The sequence below is a fragment of the Callospermophilus lateralis genome, chromosome 8 (genome assembly GCF_048772815.1).
Source record: "Callospermophilus lateralis isolate mCalLat2 chromosome 8, mCalLat2.hap1, whole genome shotgun sequence".
NCBI lineage: Eukaryota > Metazoa > Chordata > Mammalia > Rodentia > Sciuridae > Callospermophilus > Callospermophilus lateralis.
Genome location: NC_135312.1, coordinates 2,393,106 through 2,418,476, shown reverse-complemented (window position 1 = coordinate 2,418,476; position 25,371 = coordinate 2,393,106). Strand labels below are relative to the sequence as shown.

Below are 25,371 nucleotides of genomic sequence, written 5' to 3'. Positions count from 1 at the left end.
TTCAAAAAGTGTCTCCTTTTCAATATCTAGGTCAGATAATTCAAGGACGTACAATCCATCCTCAAAATCTTCAGATAAGAATTAAGGAGTTACATACCCTTAATGATTTTCAAAAGCTATTAGGAGATATTAATTGGCTGAGGCCATTCCTAAAATTAACTACTTCTGAGTTAAGTCCTTTATTTCAGATATTACAAGGAAATCCTTCTCCAACCTCTCCACGTCAGCTAACTTTAGAGGCTAAAACGGCTTTAAAGAAAGTTGAACATGCAATTAAAAATGCACAGCTTACTAGAGTTGATCCTAAGGAAATGGTGTATTTATTAATATTTCCAACTGAGCATACCCCAACAGAAGCCATATGGCAAAGATTAGGAGTTACTGAGTGGATTTATTTATCCCACTCCCCTCAAAAAACATTAATTCCTTTTCATGATTCTATAGCTCAATTAGTAATTAAAGGTAGAACTAGGATATTACAATTAATTGGATCTGAGCCTGATATCATAATTATTCCATTTTCTGTTCAACAGACAAATTGGCTTTTTCAAACTTCTAGCTCATGGCAAATAGCTTTTGCTGATTTTCCTGGCCAGATAGATAGCCACTATCCTCGTGATAAAATTATACAATTTGCATCATTAATGTCACTTATTTTTCCAAAAATTGTATGTGCACATCCTATAGATGAAGCCTTATCAGTGTTCACTGATGGATCAAGCTCAGGTAAAGCAGGTTTTTATAGTCGTGTTCACACAGAGGTAATACAAACTTCTTATACTTCTGCCCAAAGAGCAGAGCTTCAAGCTCTGATTTGTGCCTTAAATTACTTTTCAAATGAGCCTATTAATATTTATTCTGACAGCTTATATGCAGTCGGAGTTACTAAAAATATTGAAACTTCAGTTATTGGGTATACTTCATCACAAGAGTTATTTAAATTATTTCATAATTTACAAAAGGCAGTGCTAATGTGGAAATATCCATGTTTCATAGGGCACATACGAGCTCATACTAATCTTCCAGGACCCTTAGTTTCAGATAATGACAAAATTGATAAGTTAGTAGCTTTTTGTCAACAGATGTCTTCATATGACTGTGCACTAGCTTCCCATTCCTTACATCATCAAAATGCTTCTAGCTTACGTAAAAAAATTAATATTACTAGAGAACAAGCTCGTCAGATTGTAAGCCAATGCCCCAAGTGTGTTATTCACACTCCATCTCTGCCATCAGGGGTAAATCCCCGTGGATTAAAACGAAATCAAATATGACAAATAGATGTAACTCATATTCCTCAATTTAGTAAGCAATGTTATGTGCATGTCATAGTGGATACTTATTCTAGATTTATTTTTGCCACAGCACGTACTAAGGAAAATACTCAAAATGTAATTTCTCATTGCCTTGCAGCTTTTTCTGTTTTAGGATGCCCTATGCAGATTAAAACAGATAATGCTCCAGCTTATGTGAGCTCTTCCTTTCAACAATTTTGTCAAGAGTTTAAAATTAATCATAAAACAGGAATTCCTTATAACCCCCAAGGTCAAGCCATTGTGGAACGAGCTCATTTATCTATTAAACTTCAATAACAAAAACTAAAAATGGGGGATAGACTTATGACTCCCCAAAATGGCCTTAATCATGCCTTGTTTGTTTTAAATTTTTTAAACTGTGACGCAGAAGGTCACACTGCTACTGAGAGACAAATGTCTCCCTCAGTAACAGGCCCTTTAGGCAGAGTTTTGTGGAAAGATTTGCAGACCGGTCAGTGGAAGGGCCCAGATCCAGTGCTTATATGGGGCAGAGGTCATGCTTGTATTTTCCCAGAAAATTCTTCTCGTCCTATTTGGGTGCCTGAACGTGCTATCAGACATGGAAGAGATAGAACCCAGATTCAAGTGACTGAGGATCGACCCGGAGGAGCCCCCATCCAGGCTTCCCGAATACTTTGAGATCTAGGAGAGAACAGGACCCCAGTGATGATGGTAGCAACAGTAATTGCCCTGCTGGGCTGTCAGGTAAAGGGGGATCAAGTAGACACTTACTGGACATATTTCCCAGATCCACCCCTGGTACACCCAGCTGTGTGGACTAGAGAATCTATTCCAGTATTTACTAATGACTCACTCATGATGGGAGGATTTACAGATACTCATATTACTCCCAATCATGTGACTAGATTTAATTATTCTGGCTTTGGTGCCCAATTACCTTTGTGTTGGTCACAAGATAAACATGCTGGCTGTCTGAAAGTATCATTCAAAGAAAAGACAGCAATTGGTAGACCTAGACTGACAAATAATTCTATTTATGGGGACTTAAAACCTAATACTAGATCAGTAATTAAGATGGGACTTTCCCATAACAAGTCAGTCATTTCTGCAAAACCTCCACGGATACACCACTGTTCAAATAGTTCCACAATTGAGATTGGCACCTTTCCTAAATGGATGGATTGTATAAATCCCTTTCCTGTACAACATAAGGTGTCTAAAGATAGTGGGTATATTCTAGACTGGTCTCCAAAAATTGATAAGAGGCAGTTACGAAGAAATTCTGCTATGACACCTGCAGGATTTGTTAGTAATATTTTGACTTATAGTGAAGGTGGTGTTCAAAAAGATATTTGGTGTTTAATTGCTGCCTCAGAATTCTTACATATTACAGACAAACCCTTACCAAGATTTATTGGCAAGAACTGTAAAGAGGGATCTTGCTATGGCTTACGAGCTTGTGTCCAATCTCCTTATGTTTTAATTATTGGAAATGTAAAAGTTAAATGAATAGATGACAGATATGTTGTTACTTGTAATAAATGTAACCTAACCAATTGTATTACTAGGTATAATGGAGGAAAAGGAGTGCTGATACTTCATCAGCCCTCTTTCGTTTTATTACCTGCTAATATTTCAGAGCCATGGTATGCTGATGCTGGTTTACAAGTCTTGCAGCAAATTCATGCCCAGCTGGCAAGACCTAAACGTGCTATTGGAGTTATAATTGTTGGCGTTTTGGCGCTAGTCTCTTTTATTGCCTCAACTGTCTCTGCGTCTCTGACATTGTCTCAGAATATTCAGCATGAAAAATTTCTTAATAATTTAGCTCAAAATACTTCCAAGGCTCTGCGTAATCAAGTAAATATTGATGAAAAGATTTAAACTAAATTAAACGCCTTAGAGGCAACTGTTATAGACATAGGTAATGAACTTTCAGCCTTAAAATTTAAAGAAAGGCTTAAATGCCATGCTAATTATAAATATGTGTGTGTTACAGCTGCCAAGTACAATGCTTCTCTCTGGGATTGGGAGAAGGTTAAAAACCATTTGTTAGGTATTTGGCAAAATAGTAATAATAGCTTGGATATTGTGGAACTTCATCACCATATCCAAGACATTCAAAATAATAGAGCTGATTTCTCAGATCCTTCTTCCTTGGCTAACCAAATATTAAAGGAGTTAAATGGATTCAACCCTGGAAATATTCTTAAACACTCGGCCTGGTACATTATTGGATTATTCTCTTTGCTGTTAATTCTCTATTGTGTTGTGATCATAGGATGGCGAGTCTTCAGAACAAGAATGCAGAAACTCCAGAGAGTGAACTGCTGCCTCATTTTTAAGAAAAGAAAGGGGGGATATGTTGGGAGCCATTCTCACACGTGACTGGGTGACTCCCGGTTAGGGTCTGAGGCGCTCTGGCTGTGTCAGAGCTTTCCCGGCCCTCTCCTGTTGAGAGAACCCGTCCGTGTCGGGGTGTGACTGACCACTGACCCCGGGGGCCCAATCACTGACCCTGACCTTAGAGTGCGGCCCCCCCTTCAACCTTCATTGGATGGAATTATCCCCTAAATTTCTTGTTCCCCAATAAAAGGCTACTCCCTGGCGTGCTCCCTCTCTCTCTCTCCTGCTAGCCCTGAGTAATCCTTGCTGCCCTGCCGGGCAGTTAGACGTGGGAACCAGAGAGGGGAGCCGTCTCGGACCTGGTCATAGAAAAAGGTAACTGAGTCTGTGTGTTTATTTCGATCTCACTAGCTAACTTTTATGCCAAGAACCTCATTAATGAAACCACTGTGCTGGCCGCATGGTGGACAATGGTTCAGAGGAGAGGACACAGAGACAAACCCACATAAATACAGTTATCTCATACTAGACAAAGGCACCAAAACCATATACTGAAGAAAATATAGGTTCTTCAATAAATGGTGCTTGGAAAACTGGAAATCCATATGCAGCAAAATAAAATCAAGCCCCTATCTCTCACCATGCACAAAATGCAACTCAAAGTGGATCAAGGACCTAGGAATTAGACCAGAGAACCTGCACCTAATAGAAGAAAAAATAGGTCCAAATCTTCACCATGTCAGATTAAGCCCCAACTTCCTTAACAAGACTCCTATAGCGCAAGAAATAAAATCCAGAATCAATAAGTGGGATAGATTCAAACTAAAAAGCTTTTTCTCAGCAAAAGAAACAATCTGAGAGCCTACAGAATGGGAGCAAATTTTTACCCCTGACACATCAGATAGAGCACTAATCTCCAGGATATATAAATAACTCAAAAAACTTAACACCAAAAAAAATAATAATAATAATAATAATAATAATAACCCAATCAATAAACGGGGAAAGGAACTGAAAAAACACTTCTCAGAAAATAATATACAATCAATCAGCAAATATATAAAAAATGTTCATCATCTCTAGCAATTAGAGAAATGCAAATCAAAACTACTTTAAGATTTCACCTCACTCCAGGCAGAATGGCAGCTATTAAGAATACAAATGGGCTGAGGCTGTAGCTGAGTGGCAAGAGCGCTTACCTAGCACGTGTGAGGCACTGGGTTCTATCCTCTGCTGCACTATATAAAAATAAACAAATAAAATAAAGGCTTTCTGACCATGTATAATTACCAAAAAAACAAAAATTAAAGAAAAAAAATACAAACGTAGCCCAGTGGTATAGTGCCTGCCTCTTACGTGTGAGGCCCTGGGTTCTCGATCCTCAGTACCACATTTAAAAGGTAAATAAATAAAGATACTGTGTCCATCTACAACTAAAAAAATATTTTAAAAAAGAATACAAACAACAATAAGTGCTGGCGAGGATGTGGGGGAAAAGGCACACTCATACTTTGCTGGTGAGACTGCAAACTGGTGCAGCCAATCTGGAATGCAGTATGGAGATTCCTTGGAAAACTTGTTGGAGTGGAACCACCTTTTGACCCAGCTATTCCACTTCTCGGTCTATACCCAAAGGACTTAAAAACAGCATACTACAGGAACACAGCCACATCAATGTTTATAGCAGCACAAGTCACAATAGCTAAATTGTGGAACCAACCTAGATGCCCTTCAATAGATGAATGGATAAAGAAACTTGGTATATATAGACAGTGGAATATTACTCAGCATTAAAAGAGAATAAAATCATGGCATATGCAGGTAAACGGATGGAGTTGAAGAATATCATGCTAAATGCAGTAAGCCAATCCCAAAAAAACAAAGGCCAAATGTTTTCTCTCTTTTTTTTTTTTTTTTAATTTTTAAATATTTATTTCCTTTAGTTTTCGGCGGACACAACATCTTTGTTTGTATGTGGTGCTGAGGATCGAACCCCGGCCGCACGCATGCCAGGCAAGCGCGCTACCGCTTGAGCCACATCCCCAGCCCCCAAATGTTTTCTCTGATATGTGAATGCTGATCCATAATGGGGATGAGGGTGGGAAGCATGGGAGGAATGGAGGAACTCTGGATGGGGCAAAGGGGAGGAAGGGAAGGGAGGGGCCATGGGAGTAGGAAAGATGGTGGAATGAGATGGACATCCTTACTCCTAGGTACATGTATAAAGACATGAATGGTATGACTCTACTTTGGGTACAACCAGAGAAAAGAAAAATTGTGCTCTATATGTATACAATGAATTGAAATGCATTCTGCTGTCATGTATAACAAATTAGAATAAATAAATAAAATTTTAAAAATAAATAAATTAATTAAAAATATGGGGCTGGGGTTGTAGCTCAGTGAAGTGTTTGCCTGGTATGTGTGAGTTCAATCCTCAGCACCACATAAAAATAAATAAACAAAGGTATTGTGTTCATCTACAACTAAAAAAGGTAATAATAAATAAAAAATAAATAAAAAAATATATTGTGTCCAGCTACAACAGAAAATATAGAAAATAATAAAAAAAAGAATCCAATTAGAACTGACCAGCACGGGCCAAAGGGACCTAGAGTTGCCATGGCATCAGGCACTTGAGTCTAATGTCATCCTTATTGTCAGGAAAAAGTTAAGAGGTAGACCTGAGTGGGACTCTTGAAAGTTCTCTTGAGTGCAGGAGAAGCACGTGGCTCCTGTTCTTTCTGAAAGGACTCACTCTCTCCCTTGAGAATGTTCCCTTTCCCTTCTCCTGTCCCCTCAATAAACTCATGGCTATTACTCTGAGTGATGTGGCTAAAATCTTTGACTTGATCACAAGAATTGGGGCCTCCAGTCCTGTGACATTATCAGCACTGTCAAAACATCCCAGTTGGGATAAACTTTCTCATGCTTATAGGAGCACCACTACCTTTATCAGATCAATTTAGTAAAAAGCAGACTTCTGCTTCAGAAAGACAATGAGATTGAAGAGAAACTAAAAAAAAAAAGCAAACATGTCTCTGACTGGCCACATTTCCCACAGTGTGAGGGACCACCCCTGAGAACTGCTGTCCAGGGACTCCCAGCTGCACCCTGTCCAGCCCATAGCAGCCAGTTTGAAGCCCAAGGCCTGCAGGGAATAGCTTCAAAGGTGGCAGGCCCAATTATATTGCACCACTCTTACCTGTACACAATTCTTTCCTTTTGTAAATCTTCCAAGCCACAGCACACCTCTGCAGCATAGAAAACAGCTCTCTGCTCATCAAAGCCAGGACTTCCCAGGTTGTAAATGTGGAATTTCAGATCCCCTCCATTCATGATGGTTAGCACCAAACACAAGGTATCTCTGGTTTCATAAGTGTAGGCTAAACCAACCTAAAGACACAGCATCATAAAAAATAAAACACAAAAAGTCTCCTCATTCATTGGTGACCATCTAATTGCTAACAGTATTCCAATTATCCATGCTGGATTTGTAACTAGAACACCAAGCTATTACATGCTTTAGAGAAATGGGTCCCCTACATAATGTGTCTCTCAGAGGTCTTACTGCAGCAGCTCTGCACTGAGAGGAGAGAACTTTCTAGGTGTGAATGAGGAAGTGGCAAAGCTTCAAAGACACCTGAATTGTGTGCTAGGCTCTCCTGGCCTCAGCACCAGCATGGGAATGTCTGCAGTGCTGCATTCAGCATGCAAGTGACCCTCCATGCAAGAATGATCCCACAGCTCCCACCCTTCCCACATTCTGTGTTGCTGATCTTTGTAATCTGTGTAAGGCTGGTGGAAAATATTTCTAAGTTCCTTGGGAAGGCCCAACACTACAGAAACTAAATTGTTAAGTGGAATAAACTGTGGCTATTACTATGTCCCCTTCATAAAACTAGATTTGGGATTTCTATGTTTCAAGGGAGTTATGATAGGAGGCAGACGTGAGCAGAGGGAACAGAACACATGGTTAAGGGAATAATTCTATAAGATGGGCCCACTGTGTTGATGCCCACATGCTTTCTTTTCAAAGAAGCAATTCATCTACAGCTCTGCCAGGCTTAAGTGGACAGGTTTGTCACATCCCTCAGCAAATTACCTGTTATCTGCAGGAGAAATGCAGACCAGAAATAATGTTGATAAGAGGAACCCAAGTCACTCTGAAGGGGGAGACTTTTGTAACTCTTTTCAGAGATCAGATCCCAGAACTCAGGGAGATAAGGATAATTCCTTCTAACCATAAAGCCTATAAGACTGTATGGTTAAGAATCCAATTAGAGGGCTGGGGATGTGGCTCAAGTGGTAGCGCGCTCGCCTGGCATGCGTGCGGCCCGGGTTCGATCCTCAGCACCACATACAAAACAAAGATGTTGTGTCCGCCGATAACTAAAAAATAAATATTAAAAATTCTCTCTCTCTCTCTCTCTCTCTCTCTCTCTCTCTCTCTCTCCCCCTCTCCCTCTCTCACTCTCTCTTTAAAAAAAAAAAAAATCCAATTAGAAATGGTCAGGCAATGGGCCCCAATTAAGGTCTTATACAAAGAAAGAGACCATGCCAGGAGGCTAACCCTTAAAAATATTAATGGGCACCAGGGATTTAGGATAAAGAAAGAGAAAACTGAATCTTAAAGGAAACATCCACAAGCCAATGAGATGTAGAAAGCACAGTTCTCCTTATAAAATGAGGAAAATACTCAGACATAGGTAAAACTGGCACAAAATTGTGCAGCTCTACCTTGGATCCACTTCCAGTTTGGCCCCTGAGACAGCCTCTGTAAGTACTGGACCCCCAGTCCAAGTCAGGTTGCTTCTCACTCTCCAGACAGCCCACGTTCTCCCTTGAACGTGTGTCTACTTTACTAAATAAATCTGTCTATGACTTTGGCCCGAGCTGAAACTTTTTTCCAACAAGAAGCACCATGGTCCCGAATTGAGCTCCCTCTCTCCTCTGGGAACTCCTGGGACCCTTCTCTGTATGAAGCTCACCTGCGGGAACACTCTGACCAACTCCTTTGTTCTAGAAAGGTAGGGGAAAACAGTAGGAGTAAACCCCAGTGGGACTTAGAGGAAGAATTAAAATCCAGGCTAAAGGATACAGCCAATAGCCTTGATACTTTTGCGAGACAAGAACCCAGAAGGAGGGCTGGGGTTGTGGCTCAGCCGTAGAGCGTTCGCCTCACATATGTGGGACCCTGGGTTCGACTCTCAGCACCACATAAAAATAAATAAGTGAAATAAAGGTGTTGTGTCCAACTACAACAAAAAAAAGAAAGAACCCAGAAGGAAATTGGCAAAGTGGGGAATCTAGTCTCTGGTTTCAGTTATACATGTTTAAAGCGATTCAAGGATAAGCCCATTTTATTAAAGATTTTCATGTAATTGCATATGAAACTGACATACTACACATACCAATGCACATGTGCACTAAATTCAGATGTGGGCTGTGAAGGAATTTGTCCCTCATTGTAAACCAGCTGACTCCAGTGCTAAGAAACAAATGACTTTGAGGAAATAACTCAATATTCTAAGTCATTTTAGAAATTATTTTTCAAACTCTCCCTTTTCACTAGCCTGCGTACTGCAGTAGAGGTTGCAGGAATGTGTCAGCAGGTGGAGGAACCTCAGCTTGGACAGGACGCTGCACCACACAATGACAGCACAGCTGGGGCCTGGAGGCACCTGATTCCAGCCTGCCCTGATCAAGCCGTACCTGCAACCATGAAGGTGGAACTCTGGGATTGGTGTGACTGGGGTACACTAGTGAGGGTCTAGTGATAAACACACAAGGAATCATAAAAGGCAAAGAGACGGAAGAGAGACTGAGCCACAGAGAAGGCCCAGATGGGAGAAGGGCTAAAGAGTATTTTCAGCACATTCACATCACTATGCCCTATGTGGACCAGAGCAGCTAGCCAGAGGCCATTCAAGGAAGGAGAGGGGATGCCACCAGAAAACGCCAAGGTAACTGAGGGGACAATAACCCTCTGTACAAAAGTGAAGAGGGGCTGAGAGTAGAATGGATGGCAGCAACAGAAAGAAAGACACAGCTGGCAGCAGGATCAACACCGCGCAAGATCTGCATAAGGAAGACAAACTCTCCCTTCCACTGGACAGCAAGCCCCAAATAAACTCCACTGAGAAGCACAGTGCATGACTCCAGGGCTCCAACAGGAGCCTACAATATATCATACAAGGTTGAGAAACAGTAAGATGGGTGGCTCATTTTCAGAATGTAGCATTTAGCCTTATTTGGAACATAAGCTCCAGTTGCAGCCATTTTAATTATAGCCCTTCCCTTTGCCGGCCCCAATTTTAAGATTAGCCAGTCCATAGATCTCAACCTTGAGCTCCTCAGATCAGGGCAAAAAGGGGGATAAGAGAGGTGGACTGCCCACCAGGTGGGCTTGCAGCCAGGTTCAGCGGCACACCCTTCCTTCCATTGGCCTTGGCCCCTCAGTTCTCTATCGCTCCCTAAAGAAGGTACTTACTACAAATCGACTGTGCACTTTTTCTAGGATTCTTTTTTCATTCAGAGCCATAGCTTCACCTTTCCTCTTTTTTATTCTTTTTTTTTCTAGCTTTTTGCAGGCATACATTTTTCCTGTAGCTCGTACTTGACAGGCACAAACCTAGTTTAAACAAAGAAAAGGTTTATATACAACTGTGATTCTTGGGGCGCGCGCGCACACACACACACACAACCTGTTTATTCTGTGATAACCCTCTCTAGTAAAGTTCAGAAACAAAACCTGAGAAGCCAAGGGCATTTCAGTTGTGAACATATCACATGGTTCCTTTTGTTTTTGCAGTATTGGGACAGAACCAGGGACTCCCTCACACCAGGCAAACACTACACTGGGCCACATCCCCAGGACTTGGATGTTTTTATTTTGTGACTGGTCTTATTTGCCCAGGCTGGCCTTGCACTTGTGTAGCAGGGATTATAAGTGCATACCAGCATGCCCTAGTAATGGGTGACTACCCCCTGCCTGGATGCAAAATAAATTATCTTAATAATGTCATCAGAATTAGTGCCCTGGAAAGGGAGAGTTCCCCTCCCCTTTCTAGTCTGCTAGTCTTCAGGAAACTTGATCAGCATCTTCCATTCCTATCTTTTGAACTGGAAATGACTTTCCCTAAGATCTAACTACTTCCCTTTGAGATGCAAATGCCTTTGAAGTGTAAACCCTAGTGGAGGCTCCAGGCCCAAGGCTAGAGAGGCCTAGTACAAACAGACAGTTCTTCTTTTTATCACACTCTTGCTTCCCACTTGAAACCCACGCACAACCACATTTAGACTAGAAAATTTATGACACTAGAGAGCCTATAAATGTTGTGAAAAACTGGTGATGGATGCTTAGAATTTGGAGTCTGATCTCTGGCTGATCTTCTGGAATGAAGTTTGAGTTGTCTTCTAGCTGCTTGCCGCTTCTTGAACAGTCTGTTTCCTGCAACAGCCTAAGATACACTGAGCTTTCAAATTGGTTCTTCATCTCTTATCCTAGCTTCTCATGGTGAGAGGCTGCCCAGTCAAGTGAATGTAATGCCATGTTTCTATATGGAACTTGTTCATGTGTGGCATGTTAATCTGTTTAGTTTAAATATGTCCCCATATATCTATTTTGCTTTTTATATTTTAAAATACAAAATTAAGAAGATTCTTGGGCTGGGGATGTGGCTCAAGCGGTAGTGCGCTCGCCTGGCATGTGTGCGGCCCGGGGTTCGATCTTCAGCACCACATACAAACAAAGATGTTGTGTCCACTGAAAACTAAAAAATAAATATTAAAAAAATTCTCTCTCTCTCTCTCTCTCTCTCTCTCTCTCTTTGTATCTCTTTAAAAAAAAAAAGAAGATTCTTAACTTTTTTAAGTTAAGAAGTTCAAGGCTGGGGGCAGGGGTGGTGGCTCAGTGGTAGAGTGCTCACCTAGCACGCATGAAGCACATAAAAACAAACTAATGTATCCACCTAAAACTAAAGATACATAAATAAATAAATATTTATTAAAAAAAAGAAGTTCAAGGCTGGAGCTGGGCGTGGTAGTGCACACCTGTAAACTAGCTACCTGGGAGGCTGAGGCAGAAGTATCACAAGATCAAGGTTAGCCTTGACAATGTAATGAAACTCTCCATCAAAATAAAGTTTAAAAAGGGCTGAGATGTAGCTCAATGGTGGAGTACTTGCCTAACATGTGCTGGGCTCTGGGTTCAATCACCAGTACTACCAAAAAATATTCAAGGTGATTCCAGCTACTTGTGAAGCTGAGGTAGGAGGACTGATCAAGCCCAGGAGTTCAAGGCCAGCCTGGGCAACATAACAAGATTCCATCTCAAGAACAAAAACAAAAAATGTTCAATAAGGAAATGTGTTTCACAGAATTCAGATTTTCATACCTTTATTCTATTTATTTGATCCTTAAAGTAATATTTATGAATTATCTTAACTTTATATCAGGAACATTTTAAAACAAAATCAGCTTCTGCTTATCAATATACTATAGCCATTGTGTGTCCTCTTGACTCCCAAGCAATGCACACCACAGACACACATGTACCACACAGACACACTCACACCCCCACCGCAGAGATTACCACAAAAGCAAATATAAGACATGATATAATTTTATCCGACATTGTGGAAAGCGCTTGAAGTCATAAGGACAGTGATATTAGCAACTTGCCTGACCTCCAAGATAAATATCACTAACATTGCTGTGCAGGCTTCCAGGTTCATCTCTGTACATGTATATCCAAGGATATGGACTTCACTCCCCACTTCCCTGCCTTTTAGGACAGAACTGGCTCATGTTATGGAATAAATAATAACACCCTTTTTATATCTAACAGTGTGACCATTTTCCCATCATTAAATATTCTCCAAGAATAAGACTATTCCAAATTTCGTTTAACATTTTCCTACGACTGTCTCGGCATGTAAGTCTCTGCATATCCTTAGAAGTAATGTTAGATAAATCTCTCCAGGTGGAATTGCCAGATCAGAGGAAGGGAAGGGAAGGGAAAGCAGATCAGAGCATCGGGCACTGTTGACAAAAGTCACAGTGCTCTTCTGCTCCTCTCAACAACTCAGCTGTCACTCCCCTTCAGAGGATGATGTGAAGGCAGAGAGCAAGACCACAGAGCTGACGGTGATGGGTCAGGACCTTGACCCCAGGCCATGTAGCTCCGAAGTCTGTGCTCTTTCCCCTGCACCATGCTACCTCCAAAACCAACTGTTGGCCCAATTCCTTTCCACTGTGCCTGCCTCAGGACCCACAGATTGATTGAAAGAACTTAAAACACACGCAAGAGCTGACAGCAGAGTGCAGGCCTGGGATCCCATGGCTCAGGAGGCCGAGGCAGGAGGATCACATGTTCAAAACCAGGCTCAGCAAAAGTGAGGTGCTCAATGAGATTCTCTCTCTAAATAAAATACAAAAAAGGGCTGAGATGTGGCTTAGTAGTCAAGTGCCCCTGAGTTCAATCCCTGGTACCCTTCCCCTACAAAAATAAAAGCAAACATAAGAGAATTACTGTTGACAAGATAAACAAATTATTTTTGTTTTTTCAAACTCTCTGGAAGAGGTGTTAACATCTGGAAAAAGCAAATAAATGCACTACTGGACCCAGGGCTGAAAGGGCACCAAGGCTGTCCCTCTGTTAGGCTCAGCAGGGCCCTCCTGACAGGCATGAAAGTAGACAGACTGCTCACGACCTCGACTTAGAACACAACTCATCCAGAACAAGTCTATGAAGAGTCACCATGGTTGACTTGTCTATCCTAACATTTGTCTGGAAACCCAAGGAAATGTGTTCAAAACTAATCTAAAATATCATAAATATATCCTGTCTTTTCCAGTGGTTAAAATTTGCTAACATGCTCCTTTTTAGTTCATTTAAAATCTTAGATGAGGCTATAATTATTTATTTTAGTTGTAGGTGGACACAATTACTTTATTTTATTTATTTACTTTTATGTGATGCTGAGGATAGAACCCAGTGCCTCATGTGTGCCAGGCAAGTGCTCCACTACTGAGCCATAGCCCCATCCCAGAACTTCACTCTTTTGTAAACACCGAGACCCAGCTGGGTGCAGTGGCACATGCCTGTAATCCCAGTGGCTTTGGAAGCTGAGGCTGGAGGATCACAAGTTCAATATCAGCCTCAGCAACTTAGCGAAATGCTGTCTCAAGATAAAAATGGCTGAAATGTGACTCAGGGGTACAGTGCCCCTGGGTTCAATCCCTAGTACCAAACAAAAAGCAAAAACACTCACAGAGACCCAGTTCCCTAAAAGTTCTTTTCTTCTGTTCTTTGACAAAATCTGAGTCTCTGTAGTTGAAGATTATGAAAGGCAAAACAGCATGAGCTGAAGAGAGGAAATGAATCTCAGGTTCTAGGGTACATCCCAACAGGGAACACTGTCAACACACCACCTACATAAAGGGCCACGCCACTCTTCCACGAGTTCCACAGAACTGTCAGATTGCTCCGGAAGGGATGACTGTGCCAGCCAGTTTCTTACTGTGTATCAAAGTACAAATATGCAACACCTCACTGTAGGGTCACCTCACTCTTGGGTCAGCTCCCTGACTAATTTAAAGGCAGTGCTGGTGGCTTTTGCCTTATTCTGAAAATTGGGAGCATGCATGGTTTATATCACATGTGGACAGTGTGACCTACTTCTGACTTGAACACACAGGGTTAGTTCCCTGATGGCTCTCCCTACTCCTGACTGTGCTCACATTCAACAGTGTCACCAATGGTACTTTTCATAACTGGCACATGTCACCTTTGAAACAGATGAGTTAAGTAAGTATTTACTGATGTACTCTGGCCAGGTGAGGTGGCTGGTACCTAGAGTCCCAGCTACTAGAGAGGCTGAGGCAGAAGGATCAATTGAGCCCGTGAATTTGTGGACAGCAGACAACAGAGTGACACCACACTTCTTAAAAAAATAAAAAATAAATAAAAAAGTACTCTGAATTATCCGAATTTTAGGGCTACTCCTAATTTATAGAAATAGAATAATAAAAAATTCACATTATACAAATAATTATCTTTAATTTGGACAAACTGCCTCAACTTGAAAATTAAGCACAGGAAAACAGCTTCCTTTAAAAATAGGAAGTCAAAAAGGTGAGGGATTTTTTAAAAGCTTGTAGCAAAGTATTTTTTGCTCAGACTTTTATCTCCATTCTCAGGATTGGTTAACTAATTCCCAAAACACACAGCAAGGAAATAAATATAGTGGTAAAGTTGACACCTTACCTGAAGCTCCTGTCTTCCAATGACCTGGTTGCCACCTGTCTAGAACAAAAGTACTGCTCATAACTAGCCATATCACTCACCTCTCCAAATCCACCTTTTCCTAGAACTCTGTAATGTCTAAATGTCTTCTTTGTTACTGGTTGCCTAATCAATTAAAAAAAAAAGGTTTCAGGTCTTATATCATACATGATGTTATTTTAAAATACAGAAGCCTAGCAGCTCCCAGGCCAGCCATATTTGGTGACCAACTGTGCTCCCCAGGAAAGCAGAACCAAGGCATCAGGGCTTCAGCACCAAGGCGCTCCCTCTTGGGAACTGCATTCATAGAGACAAGTGTAATTCAGATTTGTTAAAAACACTAATGCAAGATGCAGAGCAGTCCAGTCATCCTTTCTAACTGAAGACAGGTCTGCAAGCAGCCCACACTAGGAAATACTCATGTTTAAACTCATGGCACTATCTCAGGCATACCTCTGAACCTGCCAGAGAGCTGCTAGGGAAAATGCATAAACATAGCACATTGTCCTCTGAATAAAGAACCTCAAAAACACTTATACCCAATGTTCCAAAAGAAGCATGTGAACTGCAACTGGAAAATTAATCAGTCAACAATAATCTCAGTAACAATAACAGTGGTCATAATGGCACTGTCAGGGCACTAATTCTGGGTGCCCAAACTGGGCTAAACATTTCACATGCATTTCCCAGATGATTCTAACAATAGCCCAACAGGGCAAGTTCTAGAATTATCTTCTTTACAGAATGAGGACCTGAAGCTCACAATGGTTAAGTTACTTGCCTGAGGTCACAGCTAGCAAGAGGCTGAGCAGGAGCCTAGATTGCAGTTTCAACCATCATATTATATTATTATAAGCCTAGGATATTTTATTTTCTAACCACTGTACCAACAGGACTGCTACTTTAAAAAAGTGAAACTAGAGTTCATTGACTCAAAAGAAATTATGTAATACTATACCTGTTAATAATTTCTGTATAAAAATGCCATATATAACTCAGAATTTACGGTAGTGTTTTGACAGATAGAAAAGTAGACCTCAATCAGTACGCATTATTAGAAGTAACTACTTGTTTCTATTGAGTTTTAAATTAAAACATACCTTTCTAGCCATTTCCATTGCAGAAATTGGGAAAAATAAGGGCTTTCTTGATATTCTTCAAATGGATCTTTACTCAAATAGTTATGGACAACTCTAGAAAAAGAGTTTATGTAATTATATACATTTGTTGTGTAAAAACATGAAAACATCTATGTCTCAGTACACTAACACAGAATATGGAACAGTCCATCATTATACATAATTCAGTATACAATTGCTATTACAGAAATTCACAGTGAATTCTAGTGCTATCACTGAAAGTAGGAAGAATTTAAAAGACATGAAATCACTTTATCCTCCCATCTTAACTCATTTTTTTCTTGCATATATGGACATAGGAAAAATAATAACAATAAAAATATACTATTAATAAGACAGGAGTTTAAAATGCATTCAAGGTGTGTGCATGTATATGTTTCATGCACAATTTACAAAAGTCAAACCTTTTGTAAATAAGACTACAGTGGGCCGGAGTCAGTGCATACTCCTGTAAGCCCAGCTACTTGGGAGACTGAGCCAGGAGGATGGCAAGTTTGAGGCTAGTCTGAGCAACTCAGACCCATCTTGAAAGAAAAGAAATTTAAAAAGGGGCTCAAGATGTAGCTCAGTGGTAAAGTGCCTTTGAATTCATTCCCCAGGACTTGAAAAAAAACAAAAAACAAAAAAAGAGCCACAACACTAAAGCAAGCAAATATCAGAATGATTATGGTCATTTGGCAGAAAATGTTAATATGTGACACATCTGAAACTGAATATAAAGCACCCAATAAATTACTTTAGGCTACACATTTCTTTTTTCCTTTCTTTCTTATTGTTGTTATTATTTGTTGTTGGTGTTGGTGCCTGAACCCAGGGCCTCATACATGCTTAGCAAGTGCTCTACCACTGGGCCACATCCCCAACCCCTAAGCTTCTTGAAGAAATTATATGAGATTAGTCATGCCTCTTAGATTTTATTTACAATTTCGTTATAGAAATAATAAAATTTTTACTTAGAGTAGACCTTAGTAATAGATGCCCTTAATAAATTATTTGTTGAATGAATAAATGAGCAAATTCAACTCCCTGAGTTTTGGTGCCCACTTGCAACATCAACGTAAGACCGATGTAAGATAAGGTTTTGAAAACTCTTTGGGCATTAAAAATACATAGGAAAAGATCTTAAAAGTGGTCATGAGTCACATAGCAATGCGCCCACACTCTGATAAATGTTATTTCATCATCTGAATACCATCAAGCGTGCTTACACAAAATGAGAAGGCATTCTTCAAGGCAGTGCAGAGATGTCCAGAGCTATCCCAGGGCTGCTAGGACACAATCTCCACCACATGACCCTCTTCAGCACCACTCACATACATGTCATCATCACCCCACAGTCATTCCTTCTAGGGAAAGTGGTAATTTTAATTTGGAAAATACTCTTATAAGAACTTGTCCATGCAGAGAAGACTCCCATCAGTCCTCTGTCCTGGGAGTACCCACAGACAATATGCTTGGGGATGGGCATGAGCCTCTTACCTAGTGCATTCCTCAAAGACATCTTTGGAGGGGTTCTGTTTCAGACTCCATCTACAGTGCCTCACAATATCTGGAGGTATTTCTGGTAAAAGGGCTTCTTTCTTCTCAATATAGCACAAACCAAACACATAACAATTAGTAATTTCACAGTTGACCAATTGTAAGAAGAACCTAAAAGCCTACTATTAAAAAATGAAAACATAAAATGTATGAAATAACAAATCCCCCACCCCAGTCCTGCTCTCCAGAGTTCAGCGTGCTGCCTGCCTTTCCAGACCCATTCCTCTGCACTCCAGATATGTCCAGAATGAGGGCTGGGGGTGCGGCTCAGTGGCAGGCACTTACCTCATCAGCGTGAGAACCTGGGTTCAATCCCCAGCCCCTAAGAAAAAAGTTCAGAATGGAAAACAGAGCCTTGAAGAAGAATATGTATTACTCAAATTAGCCCAAGGTGGAAACAATCCAGGTTTTCACAAATGGATGAATAAAATGTGGCATATGCATGCAGCCTTAAAAAGGAAGGACTTTCAAACGTTGGGCTATAGCTCAGTGGCAGAACTCTTGCTGAGTATGCATGAGGGCCTGGGCTCAACACCCAGGACCACACAAAGAAAGAGCATTCTGACACATGCTACAATATGATGAATCTTGACAAAATCCTGCTCAAATAAGTGACGAAAAGACTAACACCATATGATTTCATATGTAAGATGACCATGGTAGTCAAAATGACAGAGACAGCAAGCAGAGGGATGATGATATCAGGGTTTTGCTATGTTGCCCAAGCAGGCCTCAAGTTTAGAGACTCAAGCGATCCTCCTACCTGGCCTCTCAAATAGCTAGAGCTACAGGAACATGGCACCTCACCGGCTCAGAAAGGATCACTAATATCTTTATGTTTTTTATGGTACTAGAATTGAACCCAGGGGCACTCTGAGCTGTATCCTCAGTCCTTTTTTATTTTTTAAACATTAATATAGAGTCTTTAAATAATAGATATCTTTATTTATTTATTTTTATGTGGTGCTACGTTTCGAACCCAGTGCCTCACACACGCAAGGCAAATGATCTACCACTGAGCTACAACCCCAGTCCCTTAATATAAAATTTTAGGGCTGGGGATGTGGCTCAAGTGGTAGCGCGCTTGCCTGGCATGCGTGCGGCCCGGGTTTGATTCTCAGCACCACATACAAACAAAGATGTTGTGTCCGCCGAGAACTAAAAAAATAAATATCAAAAAAATTCTCTCTCTCTCTCTCTCTCTCTCTCTCTCTCTCCTCTCTCACTCTCTCTTTAAAATAAAATAAAATAAAATAAAATTTTAAACCCACATAAATACAGTTATCTCATAATAGACAAAGGCACCAAAAACATACACTGGAGAAAGGATAGCCTCTTCAACAAATGGTGCTCAAAAACTGGAAATCCAAATGCAGTGAGAAGAAATTAAACCTGTCTCTCACCATGCACAAAACTCAACTCAAAGTGGATCAAGGACCTGAACATTATTACCACAGAACCTGCACATAATAGAAGACCAGAGACTAGAGAACCTGCACCCAATAGAAGAAAAAACAGGCTCAAATCTCCATCACGTCGGATTAGGCCCCGACTTCCTTAACAAGACTCTTAAAGCACAAGAAATAAAATCAAGAATTAATAAATGGGATGGATTCAAACTAAAAAACTTCTTCTCAGCAAAACAAATATCATTGAGCTGAACAGAGAGCCTACAGGATGGGAGCAGGTTTTTGCCACACGCACACCAGACGGTGCACTAATCTCCAGGATATATAAAGAACTCAAAAGACTTAATACCCCCCAAACAACCCAATCAATAAATAGGCTAAGGAACTGAACAGACACTTCTCAGAAGAAGACACACCTGCAATCAATAAATATATGAAAAAGTATTCAATATCTTTAATAATCAGAGAAATGCAAATCAAAACTACTCTAAGATATCATCTCACCCCAGTCAGATTGGCAGCTATCAAGCGAGGGCTGGGGATGTGGCTCAAGCGGTAGCGCGCTCGCCTGGCATGCGTGCGGCCTGGGTTCGATCCTCAGCACCACATACAAACAAAGATGTTGTGTCCGCCGAAAACTAAGAAAAATAAACATTAAAATTCTCAAAAAAAAAAAAAAAAAAAAGAATACAAGCGATAATAAGTGTTGGTGAGGATGTGGGGAGAAAGGCACACTCATACATTGCTGGTGGGACTGCAAATTGGTGCAACCAATCTGGGAAGCAGTGTGGTAATTCCTCAGAAAACTTGGAATGGAACCATCATTTGATCTAGTTATGCCACTCCTCAGTCTATACCCAAAGGACTTAAAATCAGCATACTATAATGACATAGCCACACCAATGTCTATAGCAGCTAAATTCACAATAGCTAAACTGTAAAACCAACCTAGATGTCCATCAGTAGATGAATGAATAAAGAAACTGTGGTACATATACACAATGGAATATTACTCAGCATTAAAAGAGAATAATATGGTGGCATTTGCAGGTAAATGGATGGAGTTGGAGAACATTATATTAAGCGAAGTAAGCCAATCCCCAAACCCTAAAGGCTGGATGTTTTCTCTGATTAGTGGATTCTGATCTATGATAGGGGGCAGGACATGGGAAGAATGGAGGTTCTTTGGATAGGGCAAAGGGGAGGCTGAGGAGGGTTTATGAGGGTAGGAAAGATGGCAAAGGAGATGGACATTATTACCCTAGGTACATGTATGATGCACAAATGGTGTGACTCTACACCATGTACAACTAGAGAATTGAAATGTTGTGCTCCATTTGTGTATGATGAAGTAAAATGCATTCATCTGTTGTATACAACTAAGTAGAACAAATAAAAAAAGACTGTTCAATGATTAACTTCAAATAAAGACTATTTTTGATCTTAGAAACACTTTTTACATTAATAGATATTCATTCCCCAAAAAAGGAACAGCCATGCCTCCCAAATTGAGGAGCAGAGAGATAAGGTAAGCTAACGCATAGCACAGCAAGTTACCGTGCAGTGCAACTGGTCCGAGGCTGCACATAGCCAAGTAGGACTTCTTGAGCTTTAATTGAAATGGGTTGTGTTTTTATTGCTGAGTTGTAAGAGTCCTTAATATACCTGAATATTAGAATAGTTTTTAGTTCTTACATTTAGATCTTTATCTATATGGCATTAATTATTTATGGTTTGAGGTAAGGGTCCAACCTCATTTTCAACAATATCCAGTTGTTCCAGATTCAATTGTTGAAAAGACTCTTCTTCTGCTCACTGAACTGTCTTGGCACCCATATCAGAAGCCCAGTGACTGTAAATGTATAGGTTTATTTCTGGACTCTCAATTCTATGCCATTGACTTTTATGTCTATTCTTATCTAAGTACCACATTGTCTTGATTATTGTAGCTTTGCATTAAGTTTTGAAATTAAGAAGTGTGACTCCTGTTTTTTTCAAGAATATTAAAACTATTCTGTGTCCTTTGAATGTTCATATGAATTCAAAATTAAAAAAACATCAGCTTCCTAATTTCTACAAAATAGGCAGCTAGAATTTTGATAGGGGTTGTACTGAACCTTGAAAGAACAAGGTCATTGGGGTTCTGACTGTCCTAGGTTCCGCAGGAAGCCTATAGCCAGGGAATCTTCTGACCTTCTGGGCATAGCAATCAAAGATTGACGGAGCCTTGGATCCTTGTCCCCGGCTAGCCGTAACAATTAATAAACAAAAACCCAGGGTGTGGATTCAGGTGGATGGGTGCAAGGTTGACTTTCTCCTTGACACCAGGGCTACTTTCTCAGTCCTGACAGAATTCTGGGGGCAAACAGTGCCGTCCATCTCTCCTATTGTCGGGGTAGGAGAAAGGACCATCTATCCAAAAAAGACTCCCCTATTACCTTATTACTCTGTTCCATAGACAACTTCCCATTCTCTCAGACGTTCGTAGTTATGCCCCAATGTCCAGTTCCTTTGCTCGGCCGAGATATTCTTTCTAAATTTAATACAATAATCAACATCTGGGCTCCTGGCATCAGTCACGCCCCAGAATCAGCCTGTTCATCTTTTCTGGCCCTTTTGGCAGAAGACTGGCCATTCTGCTCCACCTGTGAGACTGACATGAAAAAGGATCCCTTCCCTATGAACCTGGTTGACCCAGTTGTATGGGATACCCACACCCCCTCCACCGTTTCCTGCTCACCAGTTAACATTCATCTCAAAGATCCTAACACCTTCCCCAACCAGGCTCGATACCCCCTGTCCACAAAAGCTCTTCTGGGCCTACAACCTATTATTCAGGACCTTCTTACAAGGGGTACCTCCGTCCTGCTCATTCGCCTTACAAGACTCCCATACTAGCGGAAGAAGCCCAACGGGTCCTATCGCTTCGTTCAGGACTTAGACTCATCAACACCTCCGTTAGGCCCACACATCCTTTGGTTCCCAGCCCATACACCCTGCCGTCTCAGGTCCCCCACACTGCCACCCACTTCTCGGTCACAGATTTAAAGGATGCTTTCTTCTCCATTCCCCTTGCCCCCGAATCACAAGATCTTTTTGCCTTTACCTGGATAGATCCCACCACCAGACTTTCTCCACAACTAACCTGGACTGTCCTTCCTCAGGGATTTTGAGATAGTCCACACCTCTTTGGACAAACCTTGGCCTCCGACCTCCAATTTTTTCACCCCCAGTGCCCCAAATCCACCCAATTGCAATATGTTGATGATCTTCTCCTCTGTAGCCTGTCCAAAGGGCATTCAACAGATGACACAGTTCTCCTACTTAATTTCTTGGCCTTAAAGGGATATCGGGCCTCTCCACAAAAGGCCCAGGGTTCTCTATCTCTCAAGGGAAAAAGGCCATTACAGTAGACAGAAAACAACTTATTGGGTCTAAAGACACTAAAGACCAAAGATGACTCTCCTTCTTGGGTTTGGCTGGGTACTTCAGGGCCTGGATTCCTAATTTCTCCCTCCTCGCCAGGCCGCTATATAATTTGGCTAAGGGCCCCCAAGATGAACCCCTACCCTCAACAGTAGGGAAGCTCTTTACAATCCTTAAAAAGGCCCGCCTCCGGGCACCCGCCTGCAGCTCCTGGACCTCTTCCGATCCTTCATCCTCTATGTACATGAAAAATAGGGGCAAAGTCTGGGCATTCTGGGTCAGGAATATGGCCCCACATCTGCAACAGTGGCCTACCTATCCAAACAGTTCGACCCCACCATCAGGGCTGGCCCCCATGTCTCAAGAGCCCTAGCAGCGGCCCATGACCTTCAGAAAGAAGCTTACAAGCTTACCTTTGGCTCCCTGCTAACCATCTCATCTCCTCACCATCTAAAGGATTTCCTCAATTACAAGGGGCTACGGTCACTTCCTCCTTCCAGAGTTCTATCCCTCCTTGTCTCATTCCTTGAAAATCCCTCCATCTCTTTTCAGTCCTGCTCTTCATTAAAGGCTGCCTTCCTCCTCCCATCTTCTCCCTCACAAGATCCTGTCCACAAATGCCTGGGGGTATTAGAGATGATTTTACCCTGCCCTACCACCATTTCTGAGGGACCCCTGCCCTCTTTGGACCTTGTCTGGTTCTCAGATGGTAGCTCCTTTATACACGAAGGGGTTAAAGTGGCGGGATATGCTGTCCTTTCCCTCTCATCCATCATAGAGGCCAAACCTCTCCCACCCAATACCACCAACCAACAAGCCTTGATCGTTCTTTCAAACCTGTATATCCATTTGGAGAGTATTGGCATATTAACAACATTAAGACTTTTGAGCCATGAACATGGAATATTTATCCATTCATTTAGAGCTTCTGTAATTTTTCAATGATTTGTGGTTTTAGTAAGCAAATGTTTCATTTTGTTATTCTTAAATATTTTTGATGAAAATATAAATGGAATTTCTTAATTTAGTTTTTGGGATTTTAATTGCTAGTGTACAAGAATACAGTAGAATTTTGGACAGTGGACTAGTATCCTGCCATCATTACAGACTCATTTATTAGCTCTAGTATTTTTTCTTTATGAGTGTACAATGGGATACCCTGTCACAGCTTCATTCAATAGACGTGGTGAGAACTGGCAAGCTCATCTTGTTCCTAATCTTAAAGTAGAACACATGGTCTTTTAAAATTTTTTAAATTGTAGATGGACACAATATCTTTATTTTATTTATTTATTTTTATGTGAGGATCAAACCCAGTACCTCACACATTCAAGGCAAACACTCTACCGCTGAGCCACAGCCTCCGCCCTAAAGCATACGCTGTCATCTGTAAGATGTTAGCTGAGGGTATTTAATAGATATCCTTTACCAGGCCAAGCAAGTTCCATTCCATTCCTAGTTTGTTGAATACTGTTATTACCAAAGAATATAGATTTTATCAAATGCTTTTTCTGTGTCTATCACAATACCTGTAACAATAATACAATATACCAGAGGAGAAGATCATTTTTGGCTATTGAACCAATTTTGTATTCCCAACAAAATCCAACTGGTTTTTGTCATGATCCCTTTTAATTGTACATTCAAACCTGGATGAATTTGAATATCTGAGAAACCTGATATGAAAACTAAGAAAACTAAGAATGAGTGATAGGATACAAGAATGAAAACACACAGTGTTCTTACATTTGGTATTTTACATATTTTAGGTTTCTGAAATTTGAATAAATGACCTTAAGAAATTCCCATTTTTAGTAGGTAAAAGCAATAGATTTTGTTCTTATTGTTGTTAAAGAAAAGATCAGCAAAGACCAACTACAATGATGACCAAGTACAAGTGCAAGGCATCAAGTGGAGACAAGGAAGACGCTGTGTGGCAGTTCCTAGGCTGATGGTAAATAAAGGAAGAGAAACGGTGTATGAACATCTCTCACTACCATCAAGTGCTATGGTTTGAATGTCCAACCTCTACAAAACTCATGATGAAACTTAACTGCCATTGTGACAGTACTGGGACATGGGACCTTTAAGAGGTATGCAGCTCCTGGATGGATTAATGCCCTCTGGTAAGTAGGTGCATCCCTTTCTGTATTTGCTCTCTTTGCCTTTCTGCCATGTGATGCCACAGTAAGGCCACTGCCAGATTCTGGTACCTTGATATTGGATTTCCCAACCTCTATATCTATAAATTCATTATAATTTGTCACATTTGCAAGACTTAGAGTGTTCAAGAAATGTCATTACTGTTTTCCTTCCAGAATCTAGGACTTTTAACAGCCTACAAAACAGAAGCCACAGGAAAGGAAACAGGAACTTAGCAAGTCAGGCTAGCACAGCAGCCCATGCCTGTAATCCCAACTATCAGGGAGGCTGAGGCAAGAGGATCACAAGTTCAAGCTCAGCCTGGGCAATTTAGTGAGACCACATCTCAAAAAAATTTTTTTTTAAATAATCTTTTTTTTTTTAACCTTTATTTTATTTTTACGTGGTTCCGGGGATCGAACCCAGTGCCTCATGCATGCTAGGCAAGCACCATACCACTGAGCCACAACCTCGGCCCCACTCTCAAAATTTAAAAAGTGGGTGTGGGGCTGGGGATGTAGTCAATGGTAGAGCCTCCCTGGGTTCAATCCCCAGTATCACAAACCCAAATTTAAAAAAAAGAGAGGATATTATGAGTTGTTTTAGTCAGTTTTTTCCTGCTGTGACTGAAAGACCCAACCAGAATAACTGTAGAGGAAGAAAAGTTTATTTGGGGGCTCACAATTTCAGAGGTCTCAATCCAGAGACCTCAGTTCCATTCCTTGAGGCTCAAGGTGAGTGTGAACAACATGGCAGAAGAGAGTGGCAGAGGGAAGCAGTTCACATGATGATCAGGAAGCAGA

The 25,371-nt window shown here is 40.9% G+C and overlaps 1 protein-coding gene across 10 annotated transcripts in view; it reads right to left on the bottom strand.

The window, feature by feature from the left end:
* Positions 1–25,371, bottom strand: part of Grk4 (G protein-coupled receptor kinase 4) — a 99,441-nt gene that overhangs the window by 32,395 nt on the left and 41,675 nt on the right. For 4 of the 10 annotated variants that reach the window (XM_076865164.2, XM_076865163.1, XM_076865165.1 and 1 more), the window contains exons 3-7: positions 17,532–17,635; positions 16,014–16,106; positions 14,976–15,039; positions 10,117–10,257; positions 6,829–7,019 (exon numbers count right to left, since the gene is read on the bottom strand). In XM_076865164.2, coding sequence (XP_076721279.1) covers positions 6,829–7,019; positions 10,117–10,257; positions 14,976–15,039; positions 16,014–16,106; positions 17,532–17,635 — 593 coding nt within the window. Of the gene's footprint in view, positions 1–6,828; positions 7,020–10,116; positions 10,258–14,975; positions 15,040–16,013; positions 16,107–17,531; positions 17,636–19,504; positions 19,593–25,371 lie in introns of those variants that run through there. The other 6 variants (XM_076865170.1, XM_076865162.2, XM_076865169.1 and 3 more) reach the window with 5 other exon arrangements.